Source organism: Chelonoidis abingdonii, chromosome 9, assembly GCF_003597395.2.
Source record: "Chelonoidis abingdonii isolate Lonesome George chromosome 9, CheloAbing_2.0, whole genome shotgun sequence".
Lineage (NCBI taxonomy): Eukaryota > Metazoa > Chordata > Testudines > Testudinidae > Chelonoidis > Chelonoidis abingdonii.
This window is the reverse complement of record NC_133777.1, coordinates 63,674,049-63,694,901: the sequence shown is the minus strand read 5'-3', so window position 1 is coordinate 63,694,901 and position 20,853 is coordinate 63,674,049. Positions and strand designations below refer to the sequence as shown.

Below are 20,853 nucleotides of genomic sequence, written 5' to 3'. Positions count from 1 at the left end.
GGTTCAAACACAGTGTCTGGCGTGGTTCAGGGAACAGCTCCTCAGTTTATTTCCCCCCACCACCACGTGAAAAAAAAAAGGGAAAGATTGCTGTGCTATGGCGTTTGCTCAATGCACTCCGCGAAAAAGGCGCCAAAGGGTTGTCTGCTGCCTTCACAAAGGGAGGGGTGAGGCTGTACCCAGCACCACCCGGGGCAGTGTTTTCTGCCCCATCAGGCACTGTGCTCTCAACACGGAAGTGGGAACTATGGGATAGCTGAGGAACAGCTACCCACAGTGCACCGCTCCTGAAATCGATGGTAGCTTTGGACCATGGACGCAAACAATCGATTTCGGGATCCCACTGTGGACGCGCTAAACCGATTTTATTAGATCTGTTTTGTAATATCGGTTTAAGCTAATTCGAAATAATCGTGCAGTGTAGACGTACCCTAACACTGACTCTCACAATGCAAGTGGGTAGAGCATGTTAGGTGTTTTTGCTTTTCAGCTTTGGAGATATGAATTCCAACGTTTAGTCACAAGTGAAAACATATTTGTTTGTATCCTAGGCCTCACTTGTGCACGCAACACAATGACATTGTTAACAGTCTTGCCTACGGAGAGGCCCAGTACTAAAATAGCACAAATGTTTTTAGGAGTTAAAGAGTTTTTTGACAGAACTGTGTCGAGAACCAAAGGACATCTCCAATAGCAGCATGAGCACTACGTTGCTCTCTGATTGTAGCAATGAAAGTTACACAGCCATTAAATGACTCTAGTGTTCAGTCTTTACCCATGGTCTCTATTCCCTTTTCACAGGTTAATAGATTGTGATTTCCATATTTCAGGCAGTTTAAAAGCATGTATGCTTTAAAGACAAAGTCAGGACAGTGGTGAGATTTTGTTTATCACTGTCACTTCCCAGTCCCTGGGCAGTTTTCTTTTCTAGTACTATATACCATATCACTCTGGATACCTAGAGATTTAATGCTATCTGAGTATGAAATCTTGCTTCATCCCCATCCCCAGGGAGCACATGGCAGTTCTGCATTGGACAGCAGAGATCAAGGACCCCACAACTCCCGCTTACTGTAAATCAGTGCTATAGGGCAGCACAGAAAAGGAGTTTGAGGAAGAAATGGAGAGCTACCCTCATACTACATATCAGCCATGGCTATGCTGGTGCTCCGTGTATGTGTATTTGAGGATTACTCCCTCACCTCACCCCACCTCCTGCAACCTTTTGCATATCTCTGCACAAAGTATGTTTCCTCAGGCTCTGTACAAATGTCAGATTTGTCCCTGTGAAGTAGATGTAGCTACTTCAGTTTCTAGCTTTTAGTGCAGATTTCCTAATCATTGGCCCTCTTGATGGGTTAGTGAGAACATCAACTACTTAGTCCTCATTAAGAAAGTGGCTAATTTCCCCCCTGAAATAGACTAATTAAAATGGAAGCAATTTATATGAAAAGGTTTAGGCCTTCCCTATCATATTTCCAGTCCTCTAAAGATTGCAAAAGTCCTCCAAGTAAATGAGAAGCAAGAACCTGCCAATTTTGATATTTCAGTGTAAAATTAAAGAAAGCTGGGGCAAAGAATCTTTGCAACTTCAGGAAGCTGGATTATTACTCATATTGAAGCAATAAAGACCACACACTTTTTGTTCTGAAATTCCCATTTAAAAATTGATGGAAAAGTCCTAACTATATTGGATTAGTGAAAACCAGACAGAGTACATAATGAAGAATAGCCATTTATTATGGGGGTTTTTGTTTAATAAAATTACACTGAAAATATATTTGCACACAAGAATACACTTATGAACATTTCAAATGTCACTATAACACAAAGAAAAATACCTCTTACTATAACTTTTTTCCCCAAAAAGTTTGCAAACAGTTTATTTTCCCCTAAAGACTTTCTTTACCCAATCAAAATTGAGGGCTAAAATTAATCCTTTACAGGAACACACAGATGTTATTTATATATGCACACTTACACACACACACACCTTGCTGCAGGCAATACTTCTGTGGCAAATTTGCCTGCATTGGGACTGCAGAATCAAGATGTAAATATCATAAAATTTCAGTCATTTTATATTAAGTTTGCCAGTGATAAGTGTAACTTTCTCCATAAATATTTAATCAAATAATCTCACACTTTTTATCTTAAGTATTTACAGACTGTATACTAAAGATCAATGCATCCTGCATAAAGGTGACCTCAAGGATATATTGTTGCTACCATGCTACAATTTACACAGAAGAAATATGAAGGCAATTGCTAGTTTTGGAAGGCTTACACCTCTTATTGATATAATTTAAGGAAATTAACCTGCAGAAGGCAGAAGAGGTCAAATAATTTCAGTGCAATTAATCAGTGAAATTACCCATTCATGACTTGCAAAAAGTACACCACGGTAATCAGTCTGAAAGGCTTGCTTTTGAATCAATTATTTAGTTCTTTAAGAACTGTATCTTCATTCCATGTTTGCAGGTCATCATGTGTCAGTCATCTACTGGTGATAGGAAGAAGTTGCATAGGGACTTTCCTCATCCTCCTCTCTGTAGTGGGGAAAATTAACATCACAGTCAGTTTAGGAAGATGTATAATTGACATATGTCTCTTTATCAGGAAACTGCTGTCATAAAGCAGATACCCATGTCTATCCATGAAGAAACACATTGATCTCACCACTTTCTACAGCTGTAGTTACATTACTATGTATATTGTATAGTAATATTATAGATACTAAGTAATGGCTTCAACAAGAATATGAAATTGAAAGTAGCAGTAAAAAAAAGCAGTAGCAGCACAATACTCTTCATCATCATAACCTGTGCTAGGAAACAGGAATAGTGAGCTAAACTCTATACTCACTACATCCCCAATTCTGCAGGAAGCAACATGAGGGACACGTGGGTGCAGAACGTGTCCCATTTTCAGTGATGTTGCTCTCCCCTGCCTTCCTAGATCACTGGCGTGAATGTGAATATTCTCAGAAAGAAGCTGTTGTACGTTATTATTGTAGGAGTTTCTAAGCACTAGTGTAATACAACTGGGATCCTGGTGGTAGGTGCTGTGAAAACATGAAGTAAACACAATCCATGCCCCCAGCAATTTACAGGGATACCCTCTAAGGCTATCCAATGTTGGGAGCAGGAAGAAGCAAACCTGTAACCCAGAATGATTAGCTGAGCAAAAACCTCCATTCTACTCTGGCCAGGTACTGAGTTGGCCCTCTACCTCTATATTATTTGCAGACCAGGGACAGAGGGATGAGGTTTAGCTTCCCCACCCTCCAAAACACACACACACTCTCTCTTCAGCTGGCAGTCAGAGAAGATGTGAGATATATTTTAAGCCCTGTAATCTGTCTAGTCCAAGTATTCTTTTTACTGGGGAGAACAGGCTCAAAGGTTACATTCAAAAATCAAAACCCAGTCTGAAGAGTAAATTATAGACAAAGGCAACTGTTTCAATGATTTGCACAAACCCTGACATCTAGAATCAATTTGATTATGAGGGGAAGGATAGCTCATTACCAGCAAAATAAAATGGGTCAAAATTTTAAACATAGTAGACCTTGTTAGCTTTCAAATTAAAAATGCAACAGCAGCTAAACAAGATACGAGTGGGAGATCCCGGGGAAGAAAATTTCTTACTATTTTTTTCTGTGCTCCTTAAAAGGAACAGACTATAGGACACTTCACAGTCTTAATTTCCCCTGTCGTAGCTTCCTACTCAGATTTGAACCTTAGCGTTCATAAACTGAGAAGCTAGCATGAAACCTCCAAGCTTAATTACCAGCTTGGATCTTATCTCGCTGCCACCAATCAGGATTCTGAGTACCTGATAAACTCTCTGGTCTCCCCAAACCTTTCCCTGGGGGACCCCCAAGACTTCAGGTGCCCTGAGCTCCCATAAAGGAAATAACCCACTTCCCTTCCTGCTCTTTACTTCCCCAGATTTTCCCGCCCTGGGGATACTAGGAGATTCCCTGCTTCAATCCCTTGAACACAAAACAGAGAGGATGATTTACCTTCCCCCTCCTTCTTCTCCCCCTCCCAGTCTTTCCCTGAGAGAGACAGTACTCCTGGCACAGAGATTCCTATCCCCTTGCCTTAACTAGAAAGAAAATCCAACAAGTTTAAAAGAAAGCTTATATAAAAAAAAAGAAAGAAAAAGACATAAGAATATAAACTCTGTATCAAGATGACAATAGGGCTATTGCTTATAAGAAATATGAATAAACAGTCTGATTCAAAAGATATCCAATTTGAAACATTCCAGCAACTCCCACATGTAAATACAAAATACAATATAAACCTATTGCTTTTCCTGTTGTACTCACAACTTGGGACAAGGGTAGAAAGAAGCTTGGAGATAGAGAGAAAAAAAAAAAAAAAAAAAAAAGCTCTTCCTCATAGCCGAGAGAAACAAAACCAGACAACAAGACAAACACACCCAGAAGTTCCCTCCCTCACTTTGAAAAATCCGGTTTCCTGATTGGTCCTCTGGTCAGGTGTTTGGTTCCCGTTGTTAACCCTTTACAGGTAAAAGAAACATTAACCCTTAGCTATCTGTTTATGACAAGGGTTCAGTAGCTAACAATAGTAAAAGCAAGAGATGCAGACTTGGCAAGTGTATTTATATGTACATACACAACTCTCTCGGTTATATACAGACTGATGGGAGGGCCCAACTAACACTGCTATAAATCCAGAGTAATCAATAAAACCAAACGGAGTTACTCTGATTTATACCAATGTAACAGATCAGATTCTGGTCCACAGTCTGTAAAGTGCTTTGGAGCTCTTTTGGATAAAGTGCCGTATATGCTTAAGGCAACACTTGTACATTTAGTTTTTATTTTTACAGTACTGATGAAGGTCTAGGTGACTCAATACAGGTGAAATCCCACCTATATCATAAGTAAAAGTTACACATATTACAACATTATACAGCACACTTATTTGAAGAATTGTAATGCCTCAATTGCTTCTAAGTCCACGAGATATCTGATTATACATTGAAACCCACCTGTGTGCACTTCAGTGAGTGCTCCCTTGTTTGAAATGCTGTAAGACTTACAAATGAGACTAGAAAGATATCAAATCAGTGCCCCCTCCCACCACATTGGGCACACTGTCAGGGCTGTAGCACTTGACTCCCATTAAAGTCTATGGAAATTGTGGGGAGAATAAAACCCCACATGTAGCTCAGTAACATTATCTATTAAATTTACATATTTATTCTTACTCTGTCTCCTAAGTTAGCTTTTTCCTGTGACTATAACTGACAATCTCTAGTTTCTAAATGGAGGTTCAAGCTGGAATCAGATAATCAAGCTGTGCTTTTGTGCTTCATGCAGCATCATGACCCAAAAAAATCTGTACTCTTGTAATTTTGTTAATGATGCATATACAAAAGTGAATGTAGTTTGCCTTTTTTGACTGACTGGGGAGCAAATGCAGCAATAAAGTTGTGTTTCCCAAGCTATGACCCAAAAAACACATAAGGAAGCAGACAGGAACAGTAAAATGTCTCTCTTTAAACCAGTCACTCTGAACACAATTACTTTTTATGTGTGTAGTTTGCTCAGGTCCTGAAATGAATTCCCTCCTACACTAACATTTTATTGTGTGCAAGGGATGTTAAAATAAGCAAAATCCTTGCTGGAGACCTGTGGTCTCTGTCAGCCCAGCTTAACTGCTAAGTCAACAACACGTACTTACATGTTAATGTCACCTTTTTAGCAGGCTTATCATGAGATTCATCAGCAATGTCCTGCACAGTGTCCTCAACCATGCTAAAGATGACGCAAGTTAAATGACGGTGACAGATGAATACCATTAATCCATGAAATGGACAAGGATCCAGATCTCTACTCCCCTAAATGTGGAGAGGGGTGGAAATCTGAACCCAAATTTGGATTTCAGGGCCAGTTCTCCTATCCACACAAAACAGACCAAACTAAACCTGGGGTCCAATCTCTGACTTCTGGGGTGGAAGACGAGATGAATTGGAAGTGTGGACTTCATATCGTATGGTTCAACTCCTTCTCAAATTCAGAATTGCTCTGCAATGGTTTACTGTTTCAATAACTGTTTAAAGGGGAAGGGCTGTGGAGATATCAGGTTTCTAATGGAAAACCAAACATTTTTAAATGGTTTATTGAGCTATATTGAGTTTTTATTATGGTTCAGTTTTTTTTTGTTACCTTTTCATTCATTCAGAAAGGAATTTCCCTTCTCTGTTTGGTTTCTTTACAACTGCTCTTCTGTGAGGAAATTTGCAAAATGTTTCATATGCTTTATTTATTTTCTGGTAGGAAAGAGTTATTTCTCTTTTTGATTTTTGTATCCAAAGAATGCAAGTGAGAAAAGGGAAGCTATTTTTCCCCCCTTCTCTGCATGAGAGAATCTGGCTTGGGGAAATACAGTACAACAGTGCAGCCTACCCCAGTCAAATATGCAGATGCATATCAAGAGATGAACAAGAGACTTAACAGTGATGAGCTAAAGGAGAGAGCATTCAGAAAGTCTACCCTATGACACATAAAAATGTGCTAATCAGACAAGACTCTTAACTCAGAGCATCCACAGCCTTCTATGTGAGACAACAGACCTATATATGCATCCTTAGGACAAGGGAGCTGTGTGTAGAGTGCAGTGAAAAATGAACTAGACTCACTGGGGTCTTATATGACAAGGGGTTTGTCCAGCAGCTCAACACTAGAATTGTATTGTCAAATCCCCTCCTAAAAATATTCTTACTGCTAGCCCAGCTACTAACTTTTCTAATTGCTATTACATACAGCTCAGGAACAATGCTTGTATATTTACAGCATTAAGAATATTTAATTGCACAATAAGATACTAAATTATAAAATTTAGGTGTCCCTAGCCTCTGTTTGCCAGAAGCTGGGATTAGGTAACAGGGCATGGATCACTTGATGATAACCTGTATGTTCATTCCCTTTGGGGCACCTGCCATTGACCACGATCAGAGGGCAGGATACTGGGCTTGATGGACGTTTGGTCTGACCCAATATGGCCGTTCTTATGTTCGTATGGTAGAATTTTAATTTAGGTCATCTGAGACAGCAGGTTTGGTCTTGTGAGGTGCTGAGCACTAAGGCTTCAAGTACCATCCTGCAGCATTTGTAGTTTTTGAGAGGCCTGAACTCTGACATGGGCCCTTGCACAAGGAAACACTGATCTTGCAGCCTAAATGACTGCAAGGTCTCCTGCTGTCCAAGGCCTGGTCTACACTGGGGGTGGGGGTGGGGGGTTGATGTAAGATACGGCATAGAATACCGTAACTGAAGTCAACATATCTTATTCTAACTTACCTCCCATCCTCACAGCGCAAGATCGACAGCCATGGCTCCCCTGTTGACTCCGCTACCGCCACTCACTCTGGTGGAGTTCCAGAGTCAACAGGGAGCGTGTTTGGGGATCAATATATCGCATCTAGATGAGACGTGATATCAATCTCTGATAAGTTGATTGCTACCCGCCAATACAGCAGGTAGTCTGGACATACCCCAAGTCTCTCTTCGGGGAGAGAAGAGAGATGCCTCTCATTGATTAGTTAGAAAGGAGATGCTCCACCTCCACCTTCTGTTTCCTGAGAGCTGGAGAAGTAGATAGTTGCTCCTTTTCAGCAGCTGACATGCCCTCCTCTTCGCACTGTGGTTTTTCACATGTACAATTTAAGGAGCAGTTCACCTGGGCAGGCAGTTGCCTGTATCTCTCTACTGAAGCCAACAGAGGGCTAGAAGGAGCAACTTCTGCAAGGCTTGATTTCTGGCTTCACTCCAAGAAGCTACTAATGAATGAAGTTCCAAGGGGTGAACATGAAAAGTGTGGCTGATTAGCCGTGGGGGGGCACTAAGAGGAGGAGAAAGGTATGCGAGAGAAGAAGGAATGATGAACCCCCAGAGACCATGTATGGCGTGCGTGTTTGAGACAGGCCAACCCCCTTATGGAAGGGGACTGTGTATGGAGATATGGGGTGATGCCATTAGAGCCGCCTCTTAGCTAAGGCCACGTCTACACTACGGGATAATATCGAATTAGCTAAAATCGGTTTCTTAAAACTGATATTATAAAGTCGAGTGTGCGCGTCCACACTAGGCACGTTAATTCGATGGTGTGCGTCCATGGTCCAAGGCTAGCGTCGATTTCTGGAGTCACGTGTGGCCAGGAAAGGGTCATGACGCTCGCGTTTCAGAAGCACTACTCTGTTTAAACAGCTGCAGCAAGGGAATTACTTCCCAGACCAGAAAATAACCGTTGGGGATGTTGAAATGCCTGTCGTTATCCTGGTGACCAGCCTATCCCTTGATGCCATGGCTCATGAAGCCATAACACAGGCAGCCTGGACAGTGGTCAGGAGCTGTTCACTACAGGCTGAGCAAGTGCAGGATGGTGGTAGAATGTGCATTTGCCATTTAAAAGGGCGCTGGAGACATTATTTACTCACTCAGACTCAGCCAAACAATGTCCCATTTGTTATTGCTGCTTGCTGTGTGCTCCACAATCTCTGTGAGAGTAAGGGGGAGACATTTATGGCGGGGTGGGAGGCTGAGGCAAATCACCTGGCTGCTGAGTACAAGCAGCCAAAGACCAGGGCGATTAGAAGAGCACACCAGGAGGCGGTGCACATCAGAGAAGTCTGAAAACGAGTTTCAGCACGGCCAGGGTACGGTGTGAACTGCTTTGTTTGTTTCCCTTGATGAACCCTCCCCCTTGATTGACTCACTCCCTGTAAGCAACCCACCTTCCCTTTACTTACAGCTTGCTGAAGGAAATAAAGTCAGTATTGTTAAAATCATGTATTTTCTTAAAAGTCATTCCCTGTAAGCAACCCACCCTCCCTTTGGATGTATTCTTTATTAAAAAGTAATTATAAAAGAAGCAGAGAATATCAAGGTATCCTGCTGCTGTGCTTTGGGAGAGGGAAGGGAGAAGGAAAAGGCCATAAAGCTCATTTCAAACGTAATGACAGCCTTTGCTTGGACTGTCTAGGGGGGTGAGTGGGCGGGTGCAGAAAGCCTTCCCACGCGTTCTTACACGTCTGGGTGAGGGAGTGGAGTGAGGGTGTTGAACATGGGCTGCAGCGGCACTCTGTAAGCCCGCGCTCTTCCTGAAGATCCACCATGCGTTGGAGGATATCGATGTTGAGCATGCCAGAGCGTAGCATCCCGCCACCGCTGATCTTCCTGCCTACACCTCTCATTCGAGCGTCTCTCCTATCCTCCCGTTCACTGGCATCTTTCCTGTACGTTGCTAGCACATCTTCCACTCATTCTGATGAGCTCTGTCATTGCGTGTTACTTCCATGATTCTGAGAACATTTCATCTCATTTCTCTTCCTCCTCCACCTTATCTGAGCTAGCCTTTGGGATGGCGTAGGGAGGCCGGACAACTGTGCAGCTGCATGGGGGAGGGAAAGAGGGAGAGAAATATGTAAAAAGATACATTTTACAGAACAATGCTTTGTACTCTTTCACAGTGAATAACACTATCCACCTTACATAGCACATGTGATTTCACTAAAAGGTCGCATTTTGCATCGTTTAATATTGAGTGCCTTGGTGTGGTGTTGCAGATCTCACAGACGCAAGTCCAGCATCCAAATTAAGCTTCCATGGCGCCCATGTAAGGCTTTCCGTTGACTTCTCCAGCGTTATATACACAGTGATCTATGATGCCTTGTTCTTGTTAAGAGGAACTAGCAACCCCAACCCCCCTCTTTCCCTCCTCCCCCACCGCATGGCTGCTATCATGTAAGATCACTGGTAATGATCGGGCTGGTACCTGGAAGATTCCTGCTCGCCAAACGCTGAGAAACTCAGCGCTATATTTCCTCCCCTCCCCCGTTTGCTACGAGCAAGGAAGGATTAAGCGGCTGCCCAGTAGGAAAATCGCCATGTCTGCCCCCTAATTCAAGTCCTGAATTTCAACCAGGTTTACAATGAATGATATAACTCTCCTGAGAATACCACGCAGATGCAGAACTTATGTTTCTGGAATGCCAGCGGTCAGCTGGGCCATACGCGCTGTGCTTTGTGAAGCTATGATTCCGAATTACTTGCTACATGCATGGCGTGGAAAAGTGTCATACAGTGGGGGACCAAATAGGGCTGCCTTGCCAAGACATGTTCTGCAAAGCTTTTGAGTACCTCCAAGAGCGATTCATAGATATTTACAAAGGTACACTCACCAGAGGTCGCTTCCATGGCTTCACTGTCTGGGCTTGTGGCTTGGGAGGGCTGGGACGGTAATTCTGGAGTCACAAAAAAGCCCCTGGCTGTTGGGGCTAACGGAGTGCTGTGTGCTCTCAGCAAGCTCTTCCTCCTCCTCCTCCTCCTCCGGAAGAATCCTCAAACATGGTTGATATTACAACCCCGACCTCTGAATCCACGGCCAGGGGTGGGGTACTGGTTGCGCAGCCCCCTAAAGTGCATGCAGCTCAGCATAGAAGCGGTATGTTTTCGGCCCTGACCCAGACCTTCCGTTTGCTTCTCTGGTTTTCTGGTATGCCTGTCTGAGCTCCTTAACTTTTACTTTGCACTGCACTGAGTCCCTGCTGTGGCCTTTTCCTTCATAGACTTTGAAATTCTTTCAAATATTTTTTCATTTCGTCTTTTCGAACGGAGTTCTGTTAGCACTGAATCCTCTCCCCATATAGCGATCAGATCCAGTACCTCTTGTGCGGTCCAGGCTGGTGTTCTTTTTCGATTCTCAGGAGACTGCATTGTTACCTGTGCTGATGAGCTCTGCGTGGTCAGCTGTGCTGATCAGAGCTCCACGCTGGCCAAACAGGAAATTGAATTCAAAAGTCGCGGGCTTTTCCTGTTTACCTGGCCAGTGCCTAGAGTTCTGATGCTGTCCAGAGCGGTCAGTGGTGCACTGTGGGATACTTCCCGGAGGCCAATAACGTCGTTTCTTCAAGCATGCAGCCCGTTAAGTGGGAAGTACATCAATATTTCGACGTATTCATTTTTAAGCAGGTTTTTACAGTATTGAAATGTGGACTATTAAGAGCTTTGAGTTGACAATAAACGTAATAAGCCTATCTAGTTTAACATTCTATAGTATTTTAAAATAATTAGTCAAAAGAAAAAACCCTCCTGCAAGCCATGAACCTAATAAACATCTTCAACAGTTGCTGCAGCTCAAAATCGGTAGGTAAGAGCTTCGTGATTAAGTATTTTAACACTATCCTGGGAGTCTAATTGGCATATTCAAAATCCTTTTACCGTGGGGAAAACAAATGGGATCATCACCTTTCTGGAGCCACAATTCTGATGCTGTTCGCACTTTGTGCTTGTTCATTTAAAATAAAACACCTAATTTCTTTTACCTGGTTGAGCAGTGCAGTTCTCTAGCTCCATGAATCTTTGCTCAATGTCAATTCATTTCTGCCAAAGAAACTTTCTTGTTTTAAGAAGGATGGAGCGAGAGGGAAAGAAGACGATGGACCACACAGAAGTTCAGACATGCTTGTAGAGATATACCAGCCCTTATATCTTCTAGGCAAGTTACACTGGGCGTACTTTTCAATCGGTTTAATGGCTGATATACGCGATTTACGCTGTAACCTACACTTACAACACCTCTACTTATCTGATATAAAGCGAGGCTCTTAAATCTATTTCTGTACTCCTCCCAACGGAGAGTAGCGCTAAAATCCGATATTGCTACTTCGGAATTAGTGTGGACGGAAATCGACGTTATTGGCCTCCGGGGGATCCCAAGTGCACACTGACGCTCTGGACAGCAATCGAACTCGATGGCAGGGCAGGTAAAAGGAAAAGCCCGCGCAACTTTTGAATAATTCCTGTTGCCAGCGTGGAGCTCTGATCAGCACAGCTGACCACGCGAGCTCATCAGCACAGGTAACAATGCAGTCTCCGAGAATCGAAAAGAGCATCAGCATCAGCCTACGCAGATACTGGATCTGATCGCTGTATAGGGGAGACAGATTCGTGTATCAGAACTCACGTTGAAAGAACCCGAAATGCAAATGCGTTGAAGAAGAAAACACTCAAAGGGATACAAGGCGCTGTGTGAAAGCGTAACGGGCATGCAATGTAGAATCAAATGGACTGCTCAATAGTAGGGGGGTAGGGGCGAGGTACTGGAGAGGATCCAGGACTATCCCACAGTCACAGAGTCCATTCTGAAAAATTATTTGCGATAAGTTTGGTCTGAGTCTTCCTCAATGTGTGTGAGGTTACAAACACAGTATGCTTGGCGTGGTTCGGGAAACAGCTCTACTAGTTTTTCAGTTACCCCCCCAAACGTGAAACAAAAAAAAGGAGATTGCTGTGGCTAAGAGGCGTTGCTCAATGCATCGCCGGAAAAAGAGCGCCAAAGGGTGTCTTGTCTTTTACTAAAGGTGAGGGGTGATGGCTAGTAATCACAAGCACCAATAAAATCGCAGTGGTTTTCTGCACCATCAGCACTTGTAGACCTTCAACACGGAAGTGGGAACTATGGGATGCTGAGGAACGCTACCCAGGCACGCTCTGGAATCGTGGTAGACTTTGGACATGGACGCAGAACAATCGATTTGGAGATCTGTGGCACGCCAAACTGATTTTATTATTGTTTTTGTTATATCGGTTTATAAGCTAATTTAATAATCGTGCAGTGTGACGTAGCACTAACTGACATCTACATATGCAAGTGGGTAGCATGTTAGGTGTTTTTGCTTTTCAGCTTGGATATGAATTCAAGTTTTAGATCAACATGAACAACACATATATATTGTTTGTATCTAGGCCTCACTTTGTGCACGCAACACAATGACATTGTTAAAGTCTGCCTACGGAAAGGCGTTAAAATAGCACAATGTTTTTTTAGGAGTTATGAGTTTTTTGACAGAGACTGTGTGAGAACCAAAGGAAGCATCTCCAATGAGCATGAAGCACTACGTTGCTCTCTGATTGTAGCAATGGAGAGTTAACAGCATTAAATGATCTAGTGGTTCAGTCTTTACCCGCATGGTCTCTATTCCTTTTCACAGGTTAATAGATGGGTTGTTTGGTTTGCGGGGAAATTTCATAATTAGGCAGTATTAAAGCATAGTATGCCTTTAAGACAAAGTCCAGGAACAGTGGTGATTTTGTTATCAATGTCATTCAGATCCCTGGCAGTTTTCTTTTCTAAGTATATATCCATATCACTCTATGTGATACTAGGAGTTTAATGTATCGGAGTATGATATCTTGCTTCATCCCATCCCAGGGAGCACATGGAGTTCTGCATTGGACAGCAGAGATCAAGGACCCACAATCCGTTAACTGTAAATCAGTGCTATAAATCTTTCCGGGCAGCACAGAAAAGGAGTCTTGAGGAGGAAATGGAGAGGCTTATTCAGTGGCTCATACTAAAATAGGAGCCATCGGTATGTGGGTGGTTCGTGTATGTGTATTTGAGGATTAACTCGCTACTCACCCACCCTCTGCAACCTTTTGCATATCTTGCACAAAGTATGTTTCCTAGGCTCTGTACAAATAGTCAGATTTGTCCTGTGAAGTAGATGTAGCTATATCAGTTTCTAGCTTTTAGTGCAGATTTCCTAATCATTTGGGCCTCTTGAATGGTGCTTGGAGAAATCAAGCTATTTTAGAATTCCTCATTAAGAAAGTGGGCTAATTGTCGCCCCCCTGAAATAGACTAATTAAAAGGAATGAGCAATTTTATATGAAAAAAGGTTTAGGGCCTTTTATCATAGTTTTCAGTCCTTCTAAAGATAGTCAAACAGATATCCTAAATGTAAATGAGAAGTAAAATGCAATTTTTGATATTTCAGTGTAAATTAAAGAGCTGGGGCAAAGAATCCTCTTGCGAATTCAGAAGCTGGAATTTTAGCTCATATTGAAGCAATAAGAACCCACAATTTTTTGGTTCTGTAATTCATTTTTAAAATTGATGGAAAGTCCTAACTATATTGGTTACGGTGAAAACCTAGACCGAGTACTAATGAAAGAATAGCATTTATTGGGGTGTTTATTGTTCTATAAAATTACACTGATAATATATGTTGCACACAAGAATACCACTTATGACATTTCAAATGTCACTATAACACAAAGAAAAATACCTGCTTACTATAACTTTTTTCCAAAAGCTTGCAACAGTTTTATTTCCCCGATGTGTATAATTAGGACCACACAGATGTTATTTTAATATGCCACACTTACACACACAACATTGCTGCGGCATATTCTGTGGCAATTTGCCTGCATTGGGGATGCAGAATCAAAGGGATGTAGATTACTAAAATTTAAGTCTCTTTTTTAAGGTCATATGGCCAGTGATAAGTGTAATTTCTCCATAATATTTAATCGAAATAATTCACACTTTTATCTTAAGTATTTACAGACTGTATACTAAAGATCAATGCAATCTGCATAAAGGTGACCTCAAGGATATATGTTGCTACCTGCTACAATTTTACAAGAAGAAATATGAAGGGCAATTGCTATTTGGAAGGTTACATCTCTTATTGATATAATTTAAAGAAATAACGCTGCAGAAGGCAGAAGAGGTAATAATTTCAGTGCACATTAATAGGTGAAAAATTACATCATTGACGTGCACAAAAAGTAACCCGGTAATCAGTTCTGAAAGGAATTGCTTTTGAACTCATTATTTATTTTTAAAGAACTGTATCTTCATTCCATGCTTTGCAAGTCATCCATGTGTCAGTCATCTACTGGTGATAGAGAAGAAGTTTGCATATGGGACTTTGCTCTCTCTCTCTGTAGTGGGGAAATTACATCACAGTCAGTTAGGAAGATATTAAATTGACACTCTGTTTTCTTTGATACAAAGGAAAATGCTGTCATAAAGCGATACCACATGTCCTATCATGAAGAAACACAAATATGATCTCACCACTTTCTACAGCTGTAGTTACCTTACTATGTATGTTGGTATAGTAAATATTAATAGATTATAAGTAATTGCTTCAAAGAAATTGAATTGAAAGTAGCAGTAAAAAAAAAGCGAGGAGCACAATAACTCTCATCATCATAACCTGTGCTAGGAACAGGAATAGGTGAGCTAAACTCTATACTCACTCATCCCAATTGTCTGGAGGAAGCAACATGAGGGACACGTGCGGCTGCAGAAGTTCCATCTTTCAGTGATATGCTGGGTCTCACCTGCTTCTAGATCATGGCGTGAATGTGTATATTTCAAGAAGCTGTGTTAGCGTTATTATTGTAGAGTTTCTAAGCATAGTGTTATACAACTGGGAAGCCTGGTGGTAGGTGCTGTGAAACAAATGAAGTAAACACAAATCCATGCCAGCAATTAAAGAGGGATCGCTCTTAAAGGCTATCAATGTTGGGAGCAGGAAGAAGCAAAACCTGTACCCGCATAAGCATCTAGCTGAGCAACTCATTGCAATCTACTACCTGCGGTACTGATTGGCCTCTATCTATATAATTTGGCAGACAGGGCACAGAGGGCATGAGGTTATAGCTTCCCACCCTCCAGAAACACACACACACTCTCTCTCAGCTGGCAGTCAGAGAAGATGTGAGAATATATTTTAGCTGTAAATCTGTCTAGTCAGTATTTTTACTGGGAGAACAGGCTCAAGGTTAATTCAAAATCAAAACCGCAGTCTGAGAGTAAATTATAGACAAGGAACTGTTTCATGATTTGCACAAACCTGACATTAGATCAATTTGATATATGAGGGAAGGATAGCTCTTACAGCAAAATAATGGGTCAAAATTTAAACATAGTAAGACCTTGTTTAGCTTCAAATTAATGCAACACAGCTAAACAAGATCGAGTGGGAAGATCCCGGGGAAGAAAATTTTACTATTTTTTTTCTGTCTCCTTAAAAGGAAGCAGATATAGGAACTTCACAGTCTGAATTCCCCTGTCGTAGCCTTCTACTAGATTGAACTTAGCGTCTCAATAAACTGAGAAGCAGCATGAAACCTCCAAGCTTAATTACAGCTTGGATCTTATCTCGGCTGCCACCATAAGGATTCTGAAGTACCTGATAACTCTCTGGTCTCCAAACCTTTCCCTGGGGGCCGAAGACTCGGTGCCCTGAGCTCAATAAAGGGACATACCCACTTCCATTCCTGCTCTTTATTCTCCAAGATTTTCGCGGCCTGGGGATATAGGAGATTTCTCTTCATCCTTGAAACACAAAACAGAGAGGATGATTTACTTCCCCTCTTCTTCATCCCCGCTCCAGTCTTTCCTGAGAGAGACGTACTCCTGGCACATAAGGAAGGAGATTCCCTATCCTTGCCGTTATAGGAAAAGAAAATTCCAAAGTTTTAAAAAGAAAGCTTTATATATAAAAAAAAAGAAGAAAAAGACAATAAGAAGTAAAGTCTGTATCAAGATGAAATCAGGGCTGTATTGCTTATAAGAATATGCATAAACAGTCCTGTCAAAAAAGATATCCAATTTGAAACATTCAGAACTTCCCATGTAAATACAAAATAAATATAACCTATTGCTTTTTTCTGTTGTACTCACAATTGGGAACTGAAGGGTAGAAAGAAGCTGGAGATTAGGAGAGAACAAAAAAAAAAAAAAAAAGCATCTTCCCATCATAGCCGGAGAAAAACAGACAGAAAAAGACAAAACCAGAGTTCCTCTCACTTTGAAAAATCGGTTTCCTGATTGGTCTCTGGTCAGGTGTTTGGTTCCGTTGTTACTTGACGGTAAAAGAACATTAAACTAGCTATCTGTTTATGACAAGGGTTAAGTAGTAACATAGTAAAGCAAGAGATGCAGCTTGAAGTGTATTTATATGTCATACACAACTCTTCGGTTATATCAGACTGATGGAGGGCCCACTAAACACTGCTATAAATCAGAGTTAATCATAAACAACGGAGTTACCTGTTTATACAATGTGTTACAGATAGATTCTGTGTCCACAGTCTGTATTAAGTGCTTGGAGCTCTTTGGATAAAGTGCCGTTATATGCTTAAGGCAACTTGTACATTTAAGTTTTATTTTTTACAGTACTGATGAAGGTCTAGGTGATCATACAGGTGAAATCCACTATATATAGTAAAGTTTACACATATTAATTATACAGCACACTTATTGAGAATTGTAATGCTCATTGCTTCTAAGTCACGAGATATCTGATTATACATTGATACCACTGTAGTGCACTTCGTTGGTGGCTCCTTGTTTTGAAAGCTGTAAGACTTACATAGACTAGAAAGATATAATCAGTGCCCATCCCACCACATTGGCACACGTCAGGGTGTAGCACTTGACTGCCATTAAAGCTATGGAAAATTGTGGGAAATAAACCCATGTAGCTAGTAACATTATCTATTAAATTTACAATATTTATCTTACTCTCTGTCTCTAAGTTGCTTTTCCTGTGAACTATAACTGACATCTCTATTTTAAATGGAGGTTCAGCTGGACTCAAGATAATAAGCTGTGCTTTTGTGTTATGCAGCAATCATGACCCAAAAAACTGTACTCTTGTAATTTTTGTTAATGATGCTATACAAGTGAATGTAGTTTGCCTTTTTTTGATGACTGGGGAGCAAATGAGCAATAAAGTTGTGTTCACAGCTATGACCAACACATTTAAGGAAGAGACAGGAACAGTCAAAATGTCTCTCTTTACCAGTACTGGCTGAACACAATTATTTTTATCGTGTGTAAGTTTGCTCAGGTCTGAAATGAATTCCCTCCTACATAACATTTATTTGTGTGCAGGATGTTAAAATAAGCAAAATCCTTGCTGGACTGTGGTCTCTGTCAGCAGCTTACTGCTAAGATCAACACAAGTACTTACATGTTAATGTCACCTGTTTAAGCAGGCTTTATCATGAGAGTTCATCAGCAAATGTCTGTACAGTGTCCTCATCGCTAATAGATGAGCAAGTAAATGACGGTGAAGTGAATACATTTAATCGCATGAAATGGACAAAGGATCCAGATTCTACTCCCCTAATGTGGAGAGGGTGGAAATCTGCACCAAAAAAATTTGGAAAAAATTTTCAAGGGCCCAAGTTTCTCTAGTCACACAAAACAGACTAAACTCAACTGGAGTCCAATCTCTGACTTCGGGTGAAGACGAGATGAATGAAGTGTGGACTTCATTATGTATGGGTTCAATCCTTCTCAAATTCGAATTGCTCTGAATGTTTACTGTTTTCAATAACTGTTTTAAAGGGGAAGGGTGTGGAGAATCAGGTTTCTATGGAAAACAACATTTTTAAATGTTTATTGAGCTAATTGAGTTTCTATGGTTTAAGTTTTTTTTTTGTTACCATTTCATTCTTCAGAAAGGATTTCCCTTCTCTTGTTTTTGGTTTCTTTACAATGCTCTCTGTGAGGAAATCTTGCAAAATGTTTCATATGCTTTATTTATTTTCTGGTAGGAAAGAGTTTTCCTTTTTGATTTTTGTTCCAAAGAATGCAGTGAGAAAAGGGAAGCTATCCCCTTCCTGCTGAGAGAATCTGCTTGGAAATAAAGTAAACAGTGAGCCTACACAGTCAAATTGGCAGATGCATATCAAGAGATGAACAGAGATTAAAGTGATGAGCTAAAGGAGAGAGCATTCAGAAAGTTACCTATGACACATAAAAATGTGCTAATCAGAAAGACTCTTAATAGGCCATCACAGTTTCTTGTGAGAAACAGACCTATATATGCCATCCTTAGGAGGGAGCTGTGTGTATAGAGTGCAGTGAAAATGAACTAGACTCACTGGGGTCCTATTATGAAGGGGTTTGTCCCGCAGCTCAACACTAGAATTGTATTGTCAAATCCCTCTAAAATATTTCTTATGCTAGCCCGCTACTAACTTTTCTAATTGCTATTACATACAGCTTCGGAACATGCTTGTATATTCAGCATTAAGAATATAATTGGCACACATAAGATACTAAATTTAACATTTAGGTGTCCCTAGCTCTGTTTGCCGAAGTGGTATTAGGTAACAGGGATGGATCCTTGATGATAACCTGTATGTCATTCCTTTGGGGACCTGCATTGACACGATAGAGGGCAGGATACTGGCTATGATTGGACGTTTGTCTGACAATATGGCCTCTATGTTCGTATGGTAGAATTTTAATTTAGGTAATCTGAGACAGGCAAGGTTGTCTTGTGAGGTGCATGAGCACTAAGGGCTTCAAGTAATCCTGCAGCATTTGTAGTTTTTGAGAGGCCTGGAGATCTGAATGTGGCTTCACAAGAAACACTGATTTGCAGCCTAAAATGACTTTGCAAGGTCTTGCTGTCCAAGGCATGGTCCTACACTGGGGTGGGGTGGGGGGTTGATGTAGATACGGCAATAGAATACCGTACTGAAGTCAACATATTCTTATTCTAACTTACCTCCCATCCTCACAGGAAGATCGACAGCATGGCTCCCTGTTGATCGTACGGCATCACTCTGGTGGTCCGAGTGCAAAGGAGGTGTTTGGGGATAAAATATATCGATCTAGATGAGACGTGATATCAATCTCTGATAAGTTGATTGCTACCACGCCAATACAGAAGGTAGTTGGACATACCCAAGTCTCTCTTCGTGGAGAGAAGAGAGATTGCCTCTCATTGATTATTAGAAAGGAGATGCTCCACTCACTTCTGTTTCTGAGAGCTTGGAGAGTAGATAGTTGGGCTCTCTTTCAGAGCTGAATCCTCCTCTTCGCTGTGGTTTTTCACATGTACATTTAGGAGCAGTTCATGGGAAGGCAGTTTGCCTGTATCTTCTACTGAAGCAAAGAGGGCTAGAAGGAGCATTCTGCAAGGCTTGATTTCTGGTTCAATCAAGAAGCTACTAATGAATGAGTTCAGGGGTGAACATGAAAGTAGTGGGCTGATTAGCGTGGGGGGGCACTAAAGAGGAGGAGAAAGGTATGCGAAGAAGAGGAATGATGACCCCAAGATATGTATGGCGTGCGTAGTTTGAGAGCGGCACCCCCTTATGGAGGGAGACTGTGTAATGGAGATATGGGGTGAATGCCATTAGAGGCCTCCTCTGTAAGGCACGTCTACACTACCGATAATATCGAATTAGCTAAAATCGGTTTCTTAAAACTGATATTATAAAGTCGAGTGTGGCGTCCACACTAGCGTTAATTCGATGGTGTGCGTCCAGTGGTCGGCTAGCGTGATTTCTGGAGTGGTGCACTGTGGGTAGTCGTTCCGTAGCTTCATCCCATAGTTTCTCAGTTTCCCCCCCGACCCTTGGTAATTCTGGGTGAGAGCCCAGTGCCTGATGGGGCAGAAATCCATTGTCGGGGTTGTTCTGGGTACAGCCTTACCCTCCTTTGTGAAGCAGCAGAAACAACCATTCTCACGCCTTTTTCCCTGGGTGAAACTGAGCAAACGCCATAGCCACAGCAAGCATGGACCCTGCTGAGATCAGTAACGCAATCGTGAACGTTGTCAACACCTCACGAGCTCTCGTGCTTCTATGCTGAACCATGAACTGCAAAGGGACAGGAGGAGAGGGAGAGCAGCTACGGCAGCGCCGGCGGCACAAGAGCGATGAGGACGTGGACACATGAATTCTCCCCCCACTAACCGCGGGCCCTGCGTTTTGGAGCTACTGCTTGGTAATGGGGGCAGATTCTACCCATTGGTGAATGCCGATTTAGGTGCGGGAAACCAGCACAGACTTGGTGGGACCGCATACGTTTGCAGGTGTGGGACGATTCCTAGTGGCTGCAAAAACTTTTCGCATGCGTAAGAGATACTGTCTTTGAACTTTGTGACAATGCTTTCCCCCTGCCCTGAAACTAATGATAAGATGAGAGCAGCCCTCACAGTGGAGAAGCGAGTGGCAATAGCCCTTGGAAAGCTTGCAAGCCA

The 20,853-nt window shown here is 41.8% G+C and overlaps 1 protein-coding gene across 1 annotated transcript in view; it reads right to left on the bottom strand.

Annotated features, from left to right (window-relative positions):
* Positions 1-1,719: 1,719 nt before the first annotated feature.
* Positions 1,720-20,853, bottom strand: part of LYSMD2 (LysM domain containing 2) — a 29,706-nt gene continuing 10,572 nt past the window's right edge. Inside the window, exon 3 of the mRNA XM_032778638.2 lies at positions 1,720-2,549. Coding sequence (XP_032634529.1) covers positions 2,501-2,549 — 49 coding nt within the window. The 3' untranslated portion in view covers positions 1,720-2,500. The remainder of the gene's footprint in view (positions 2,550-20,853) is intronic.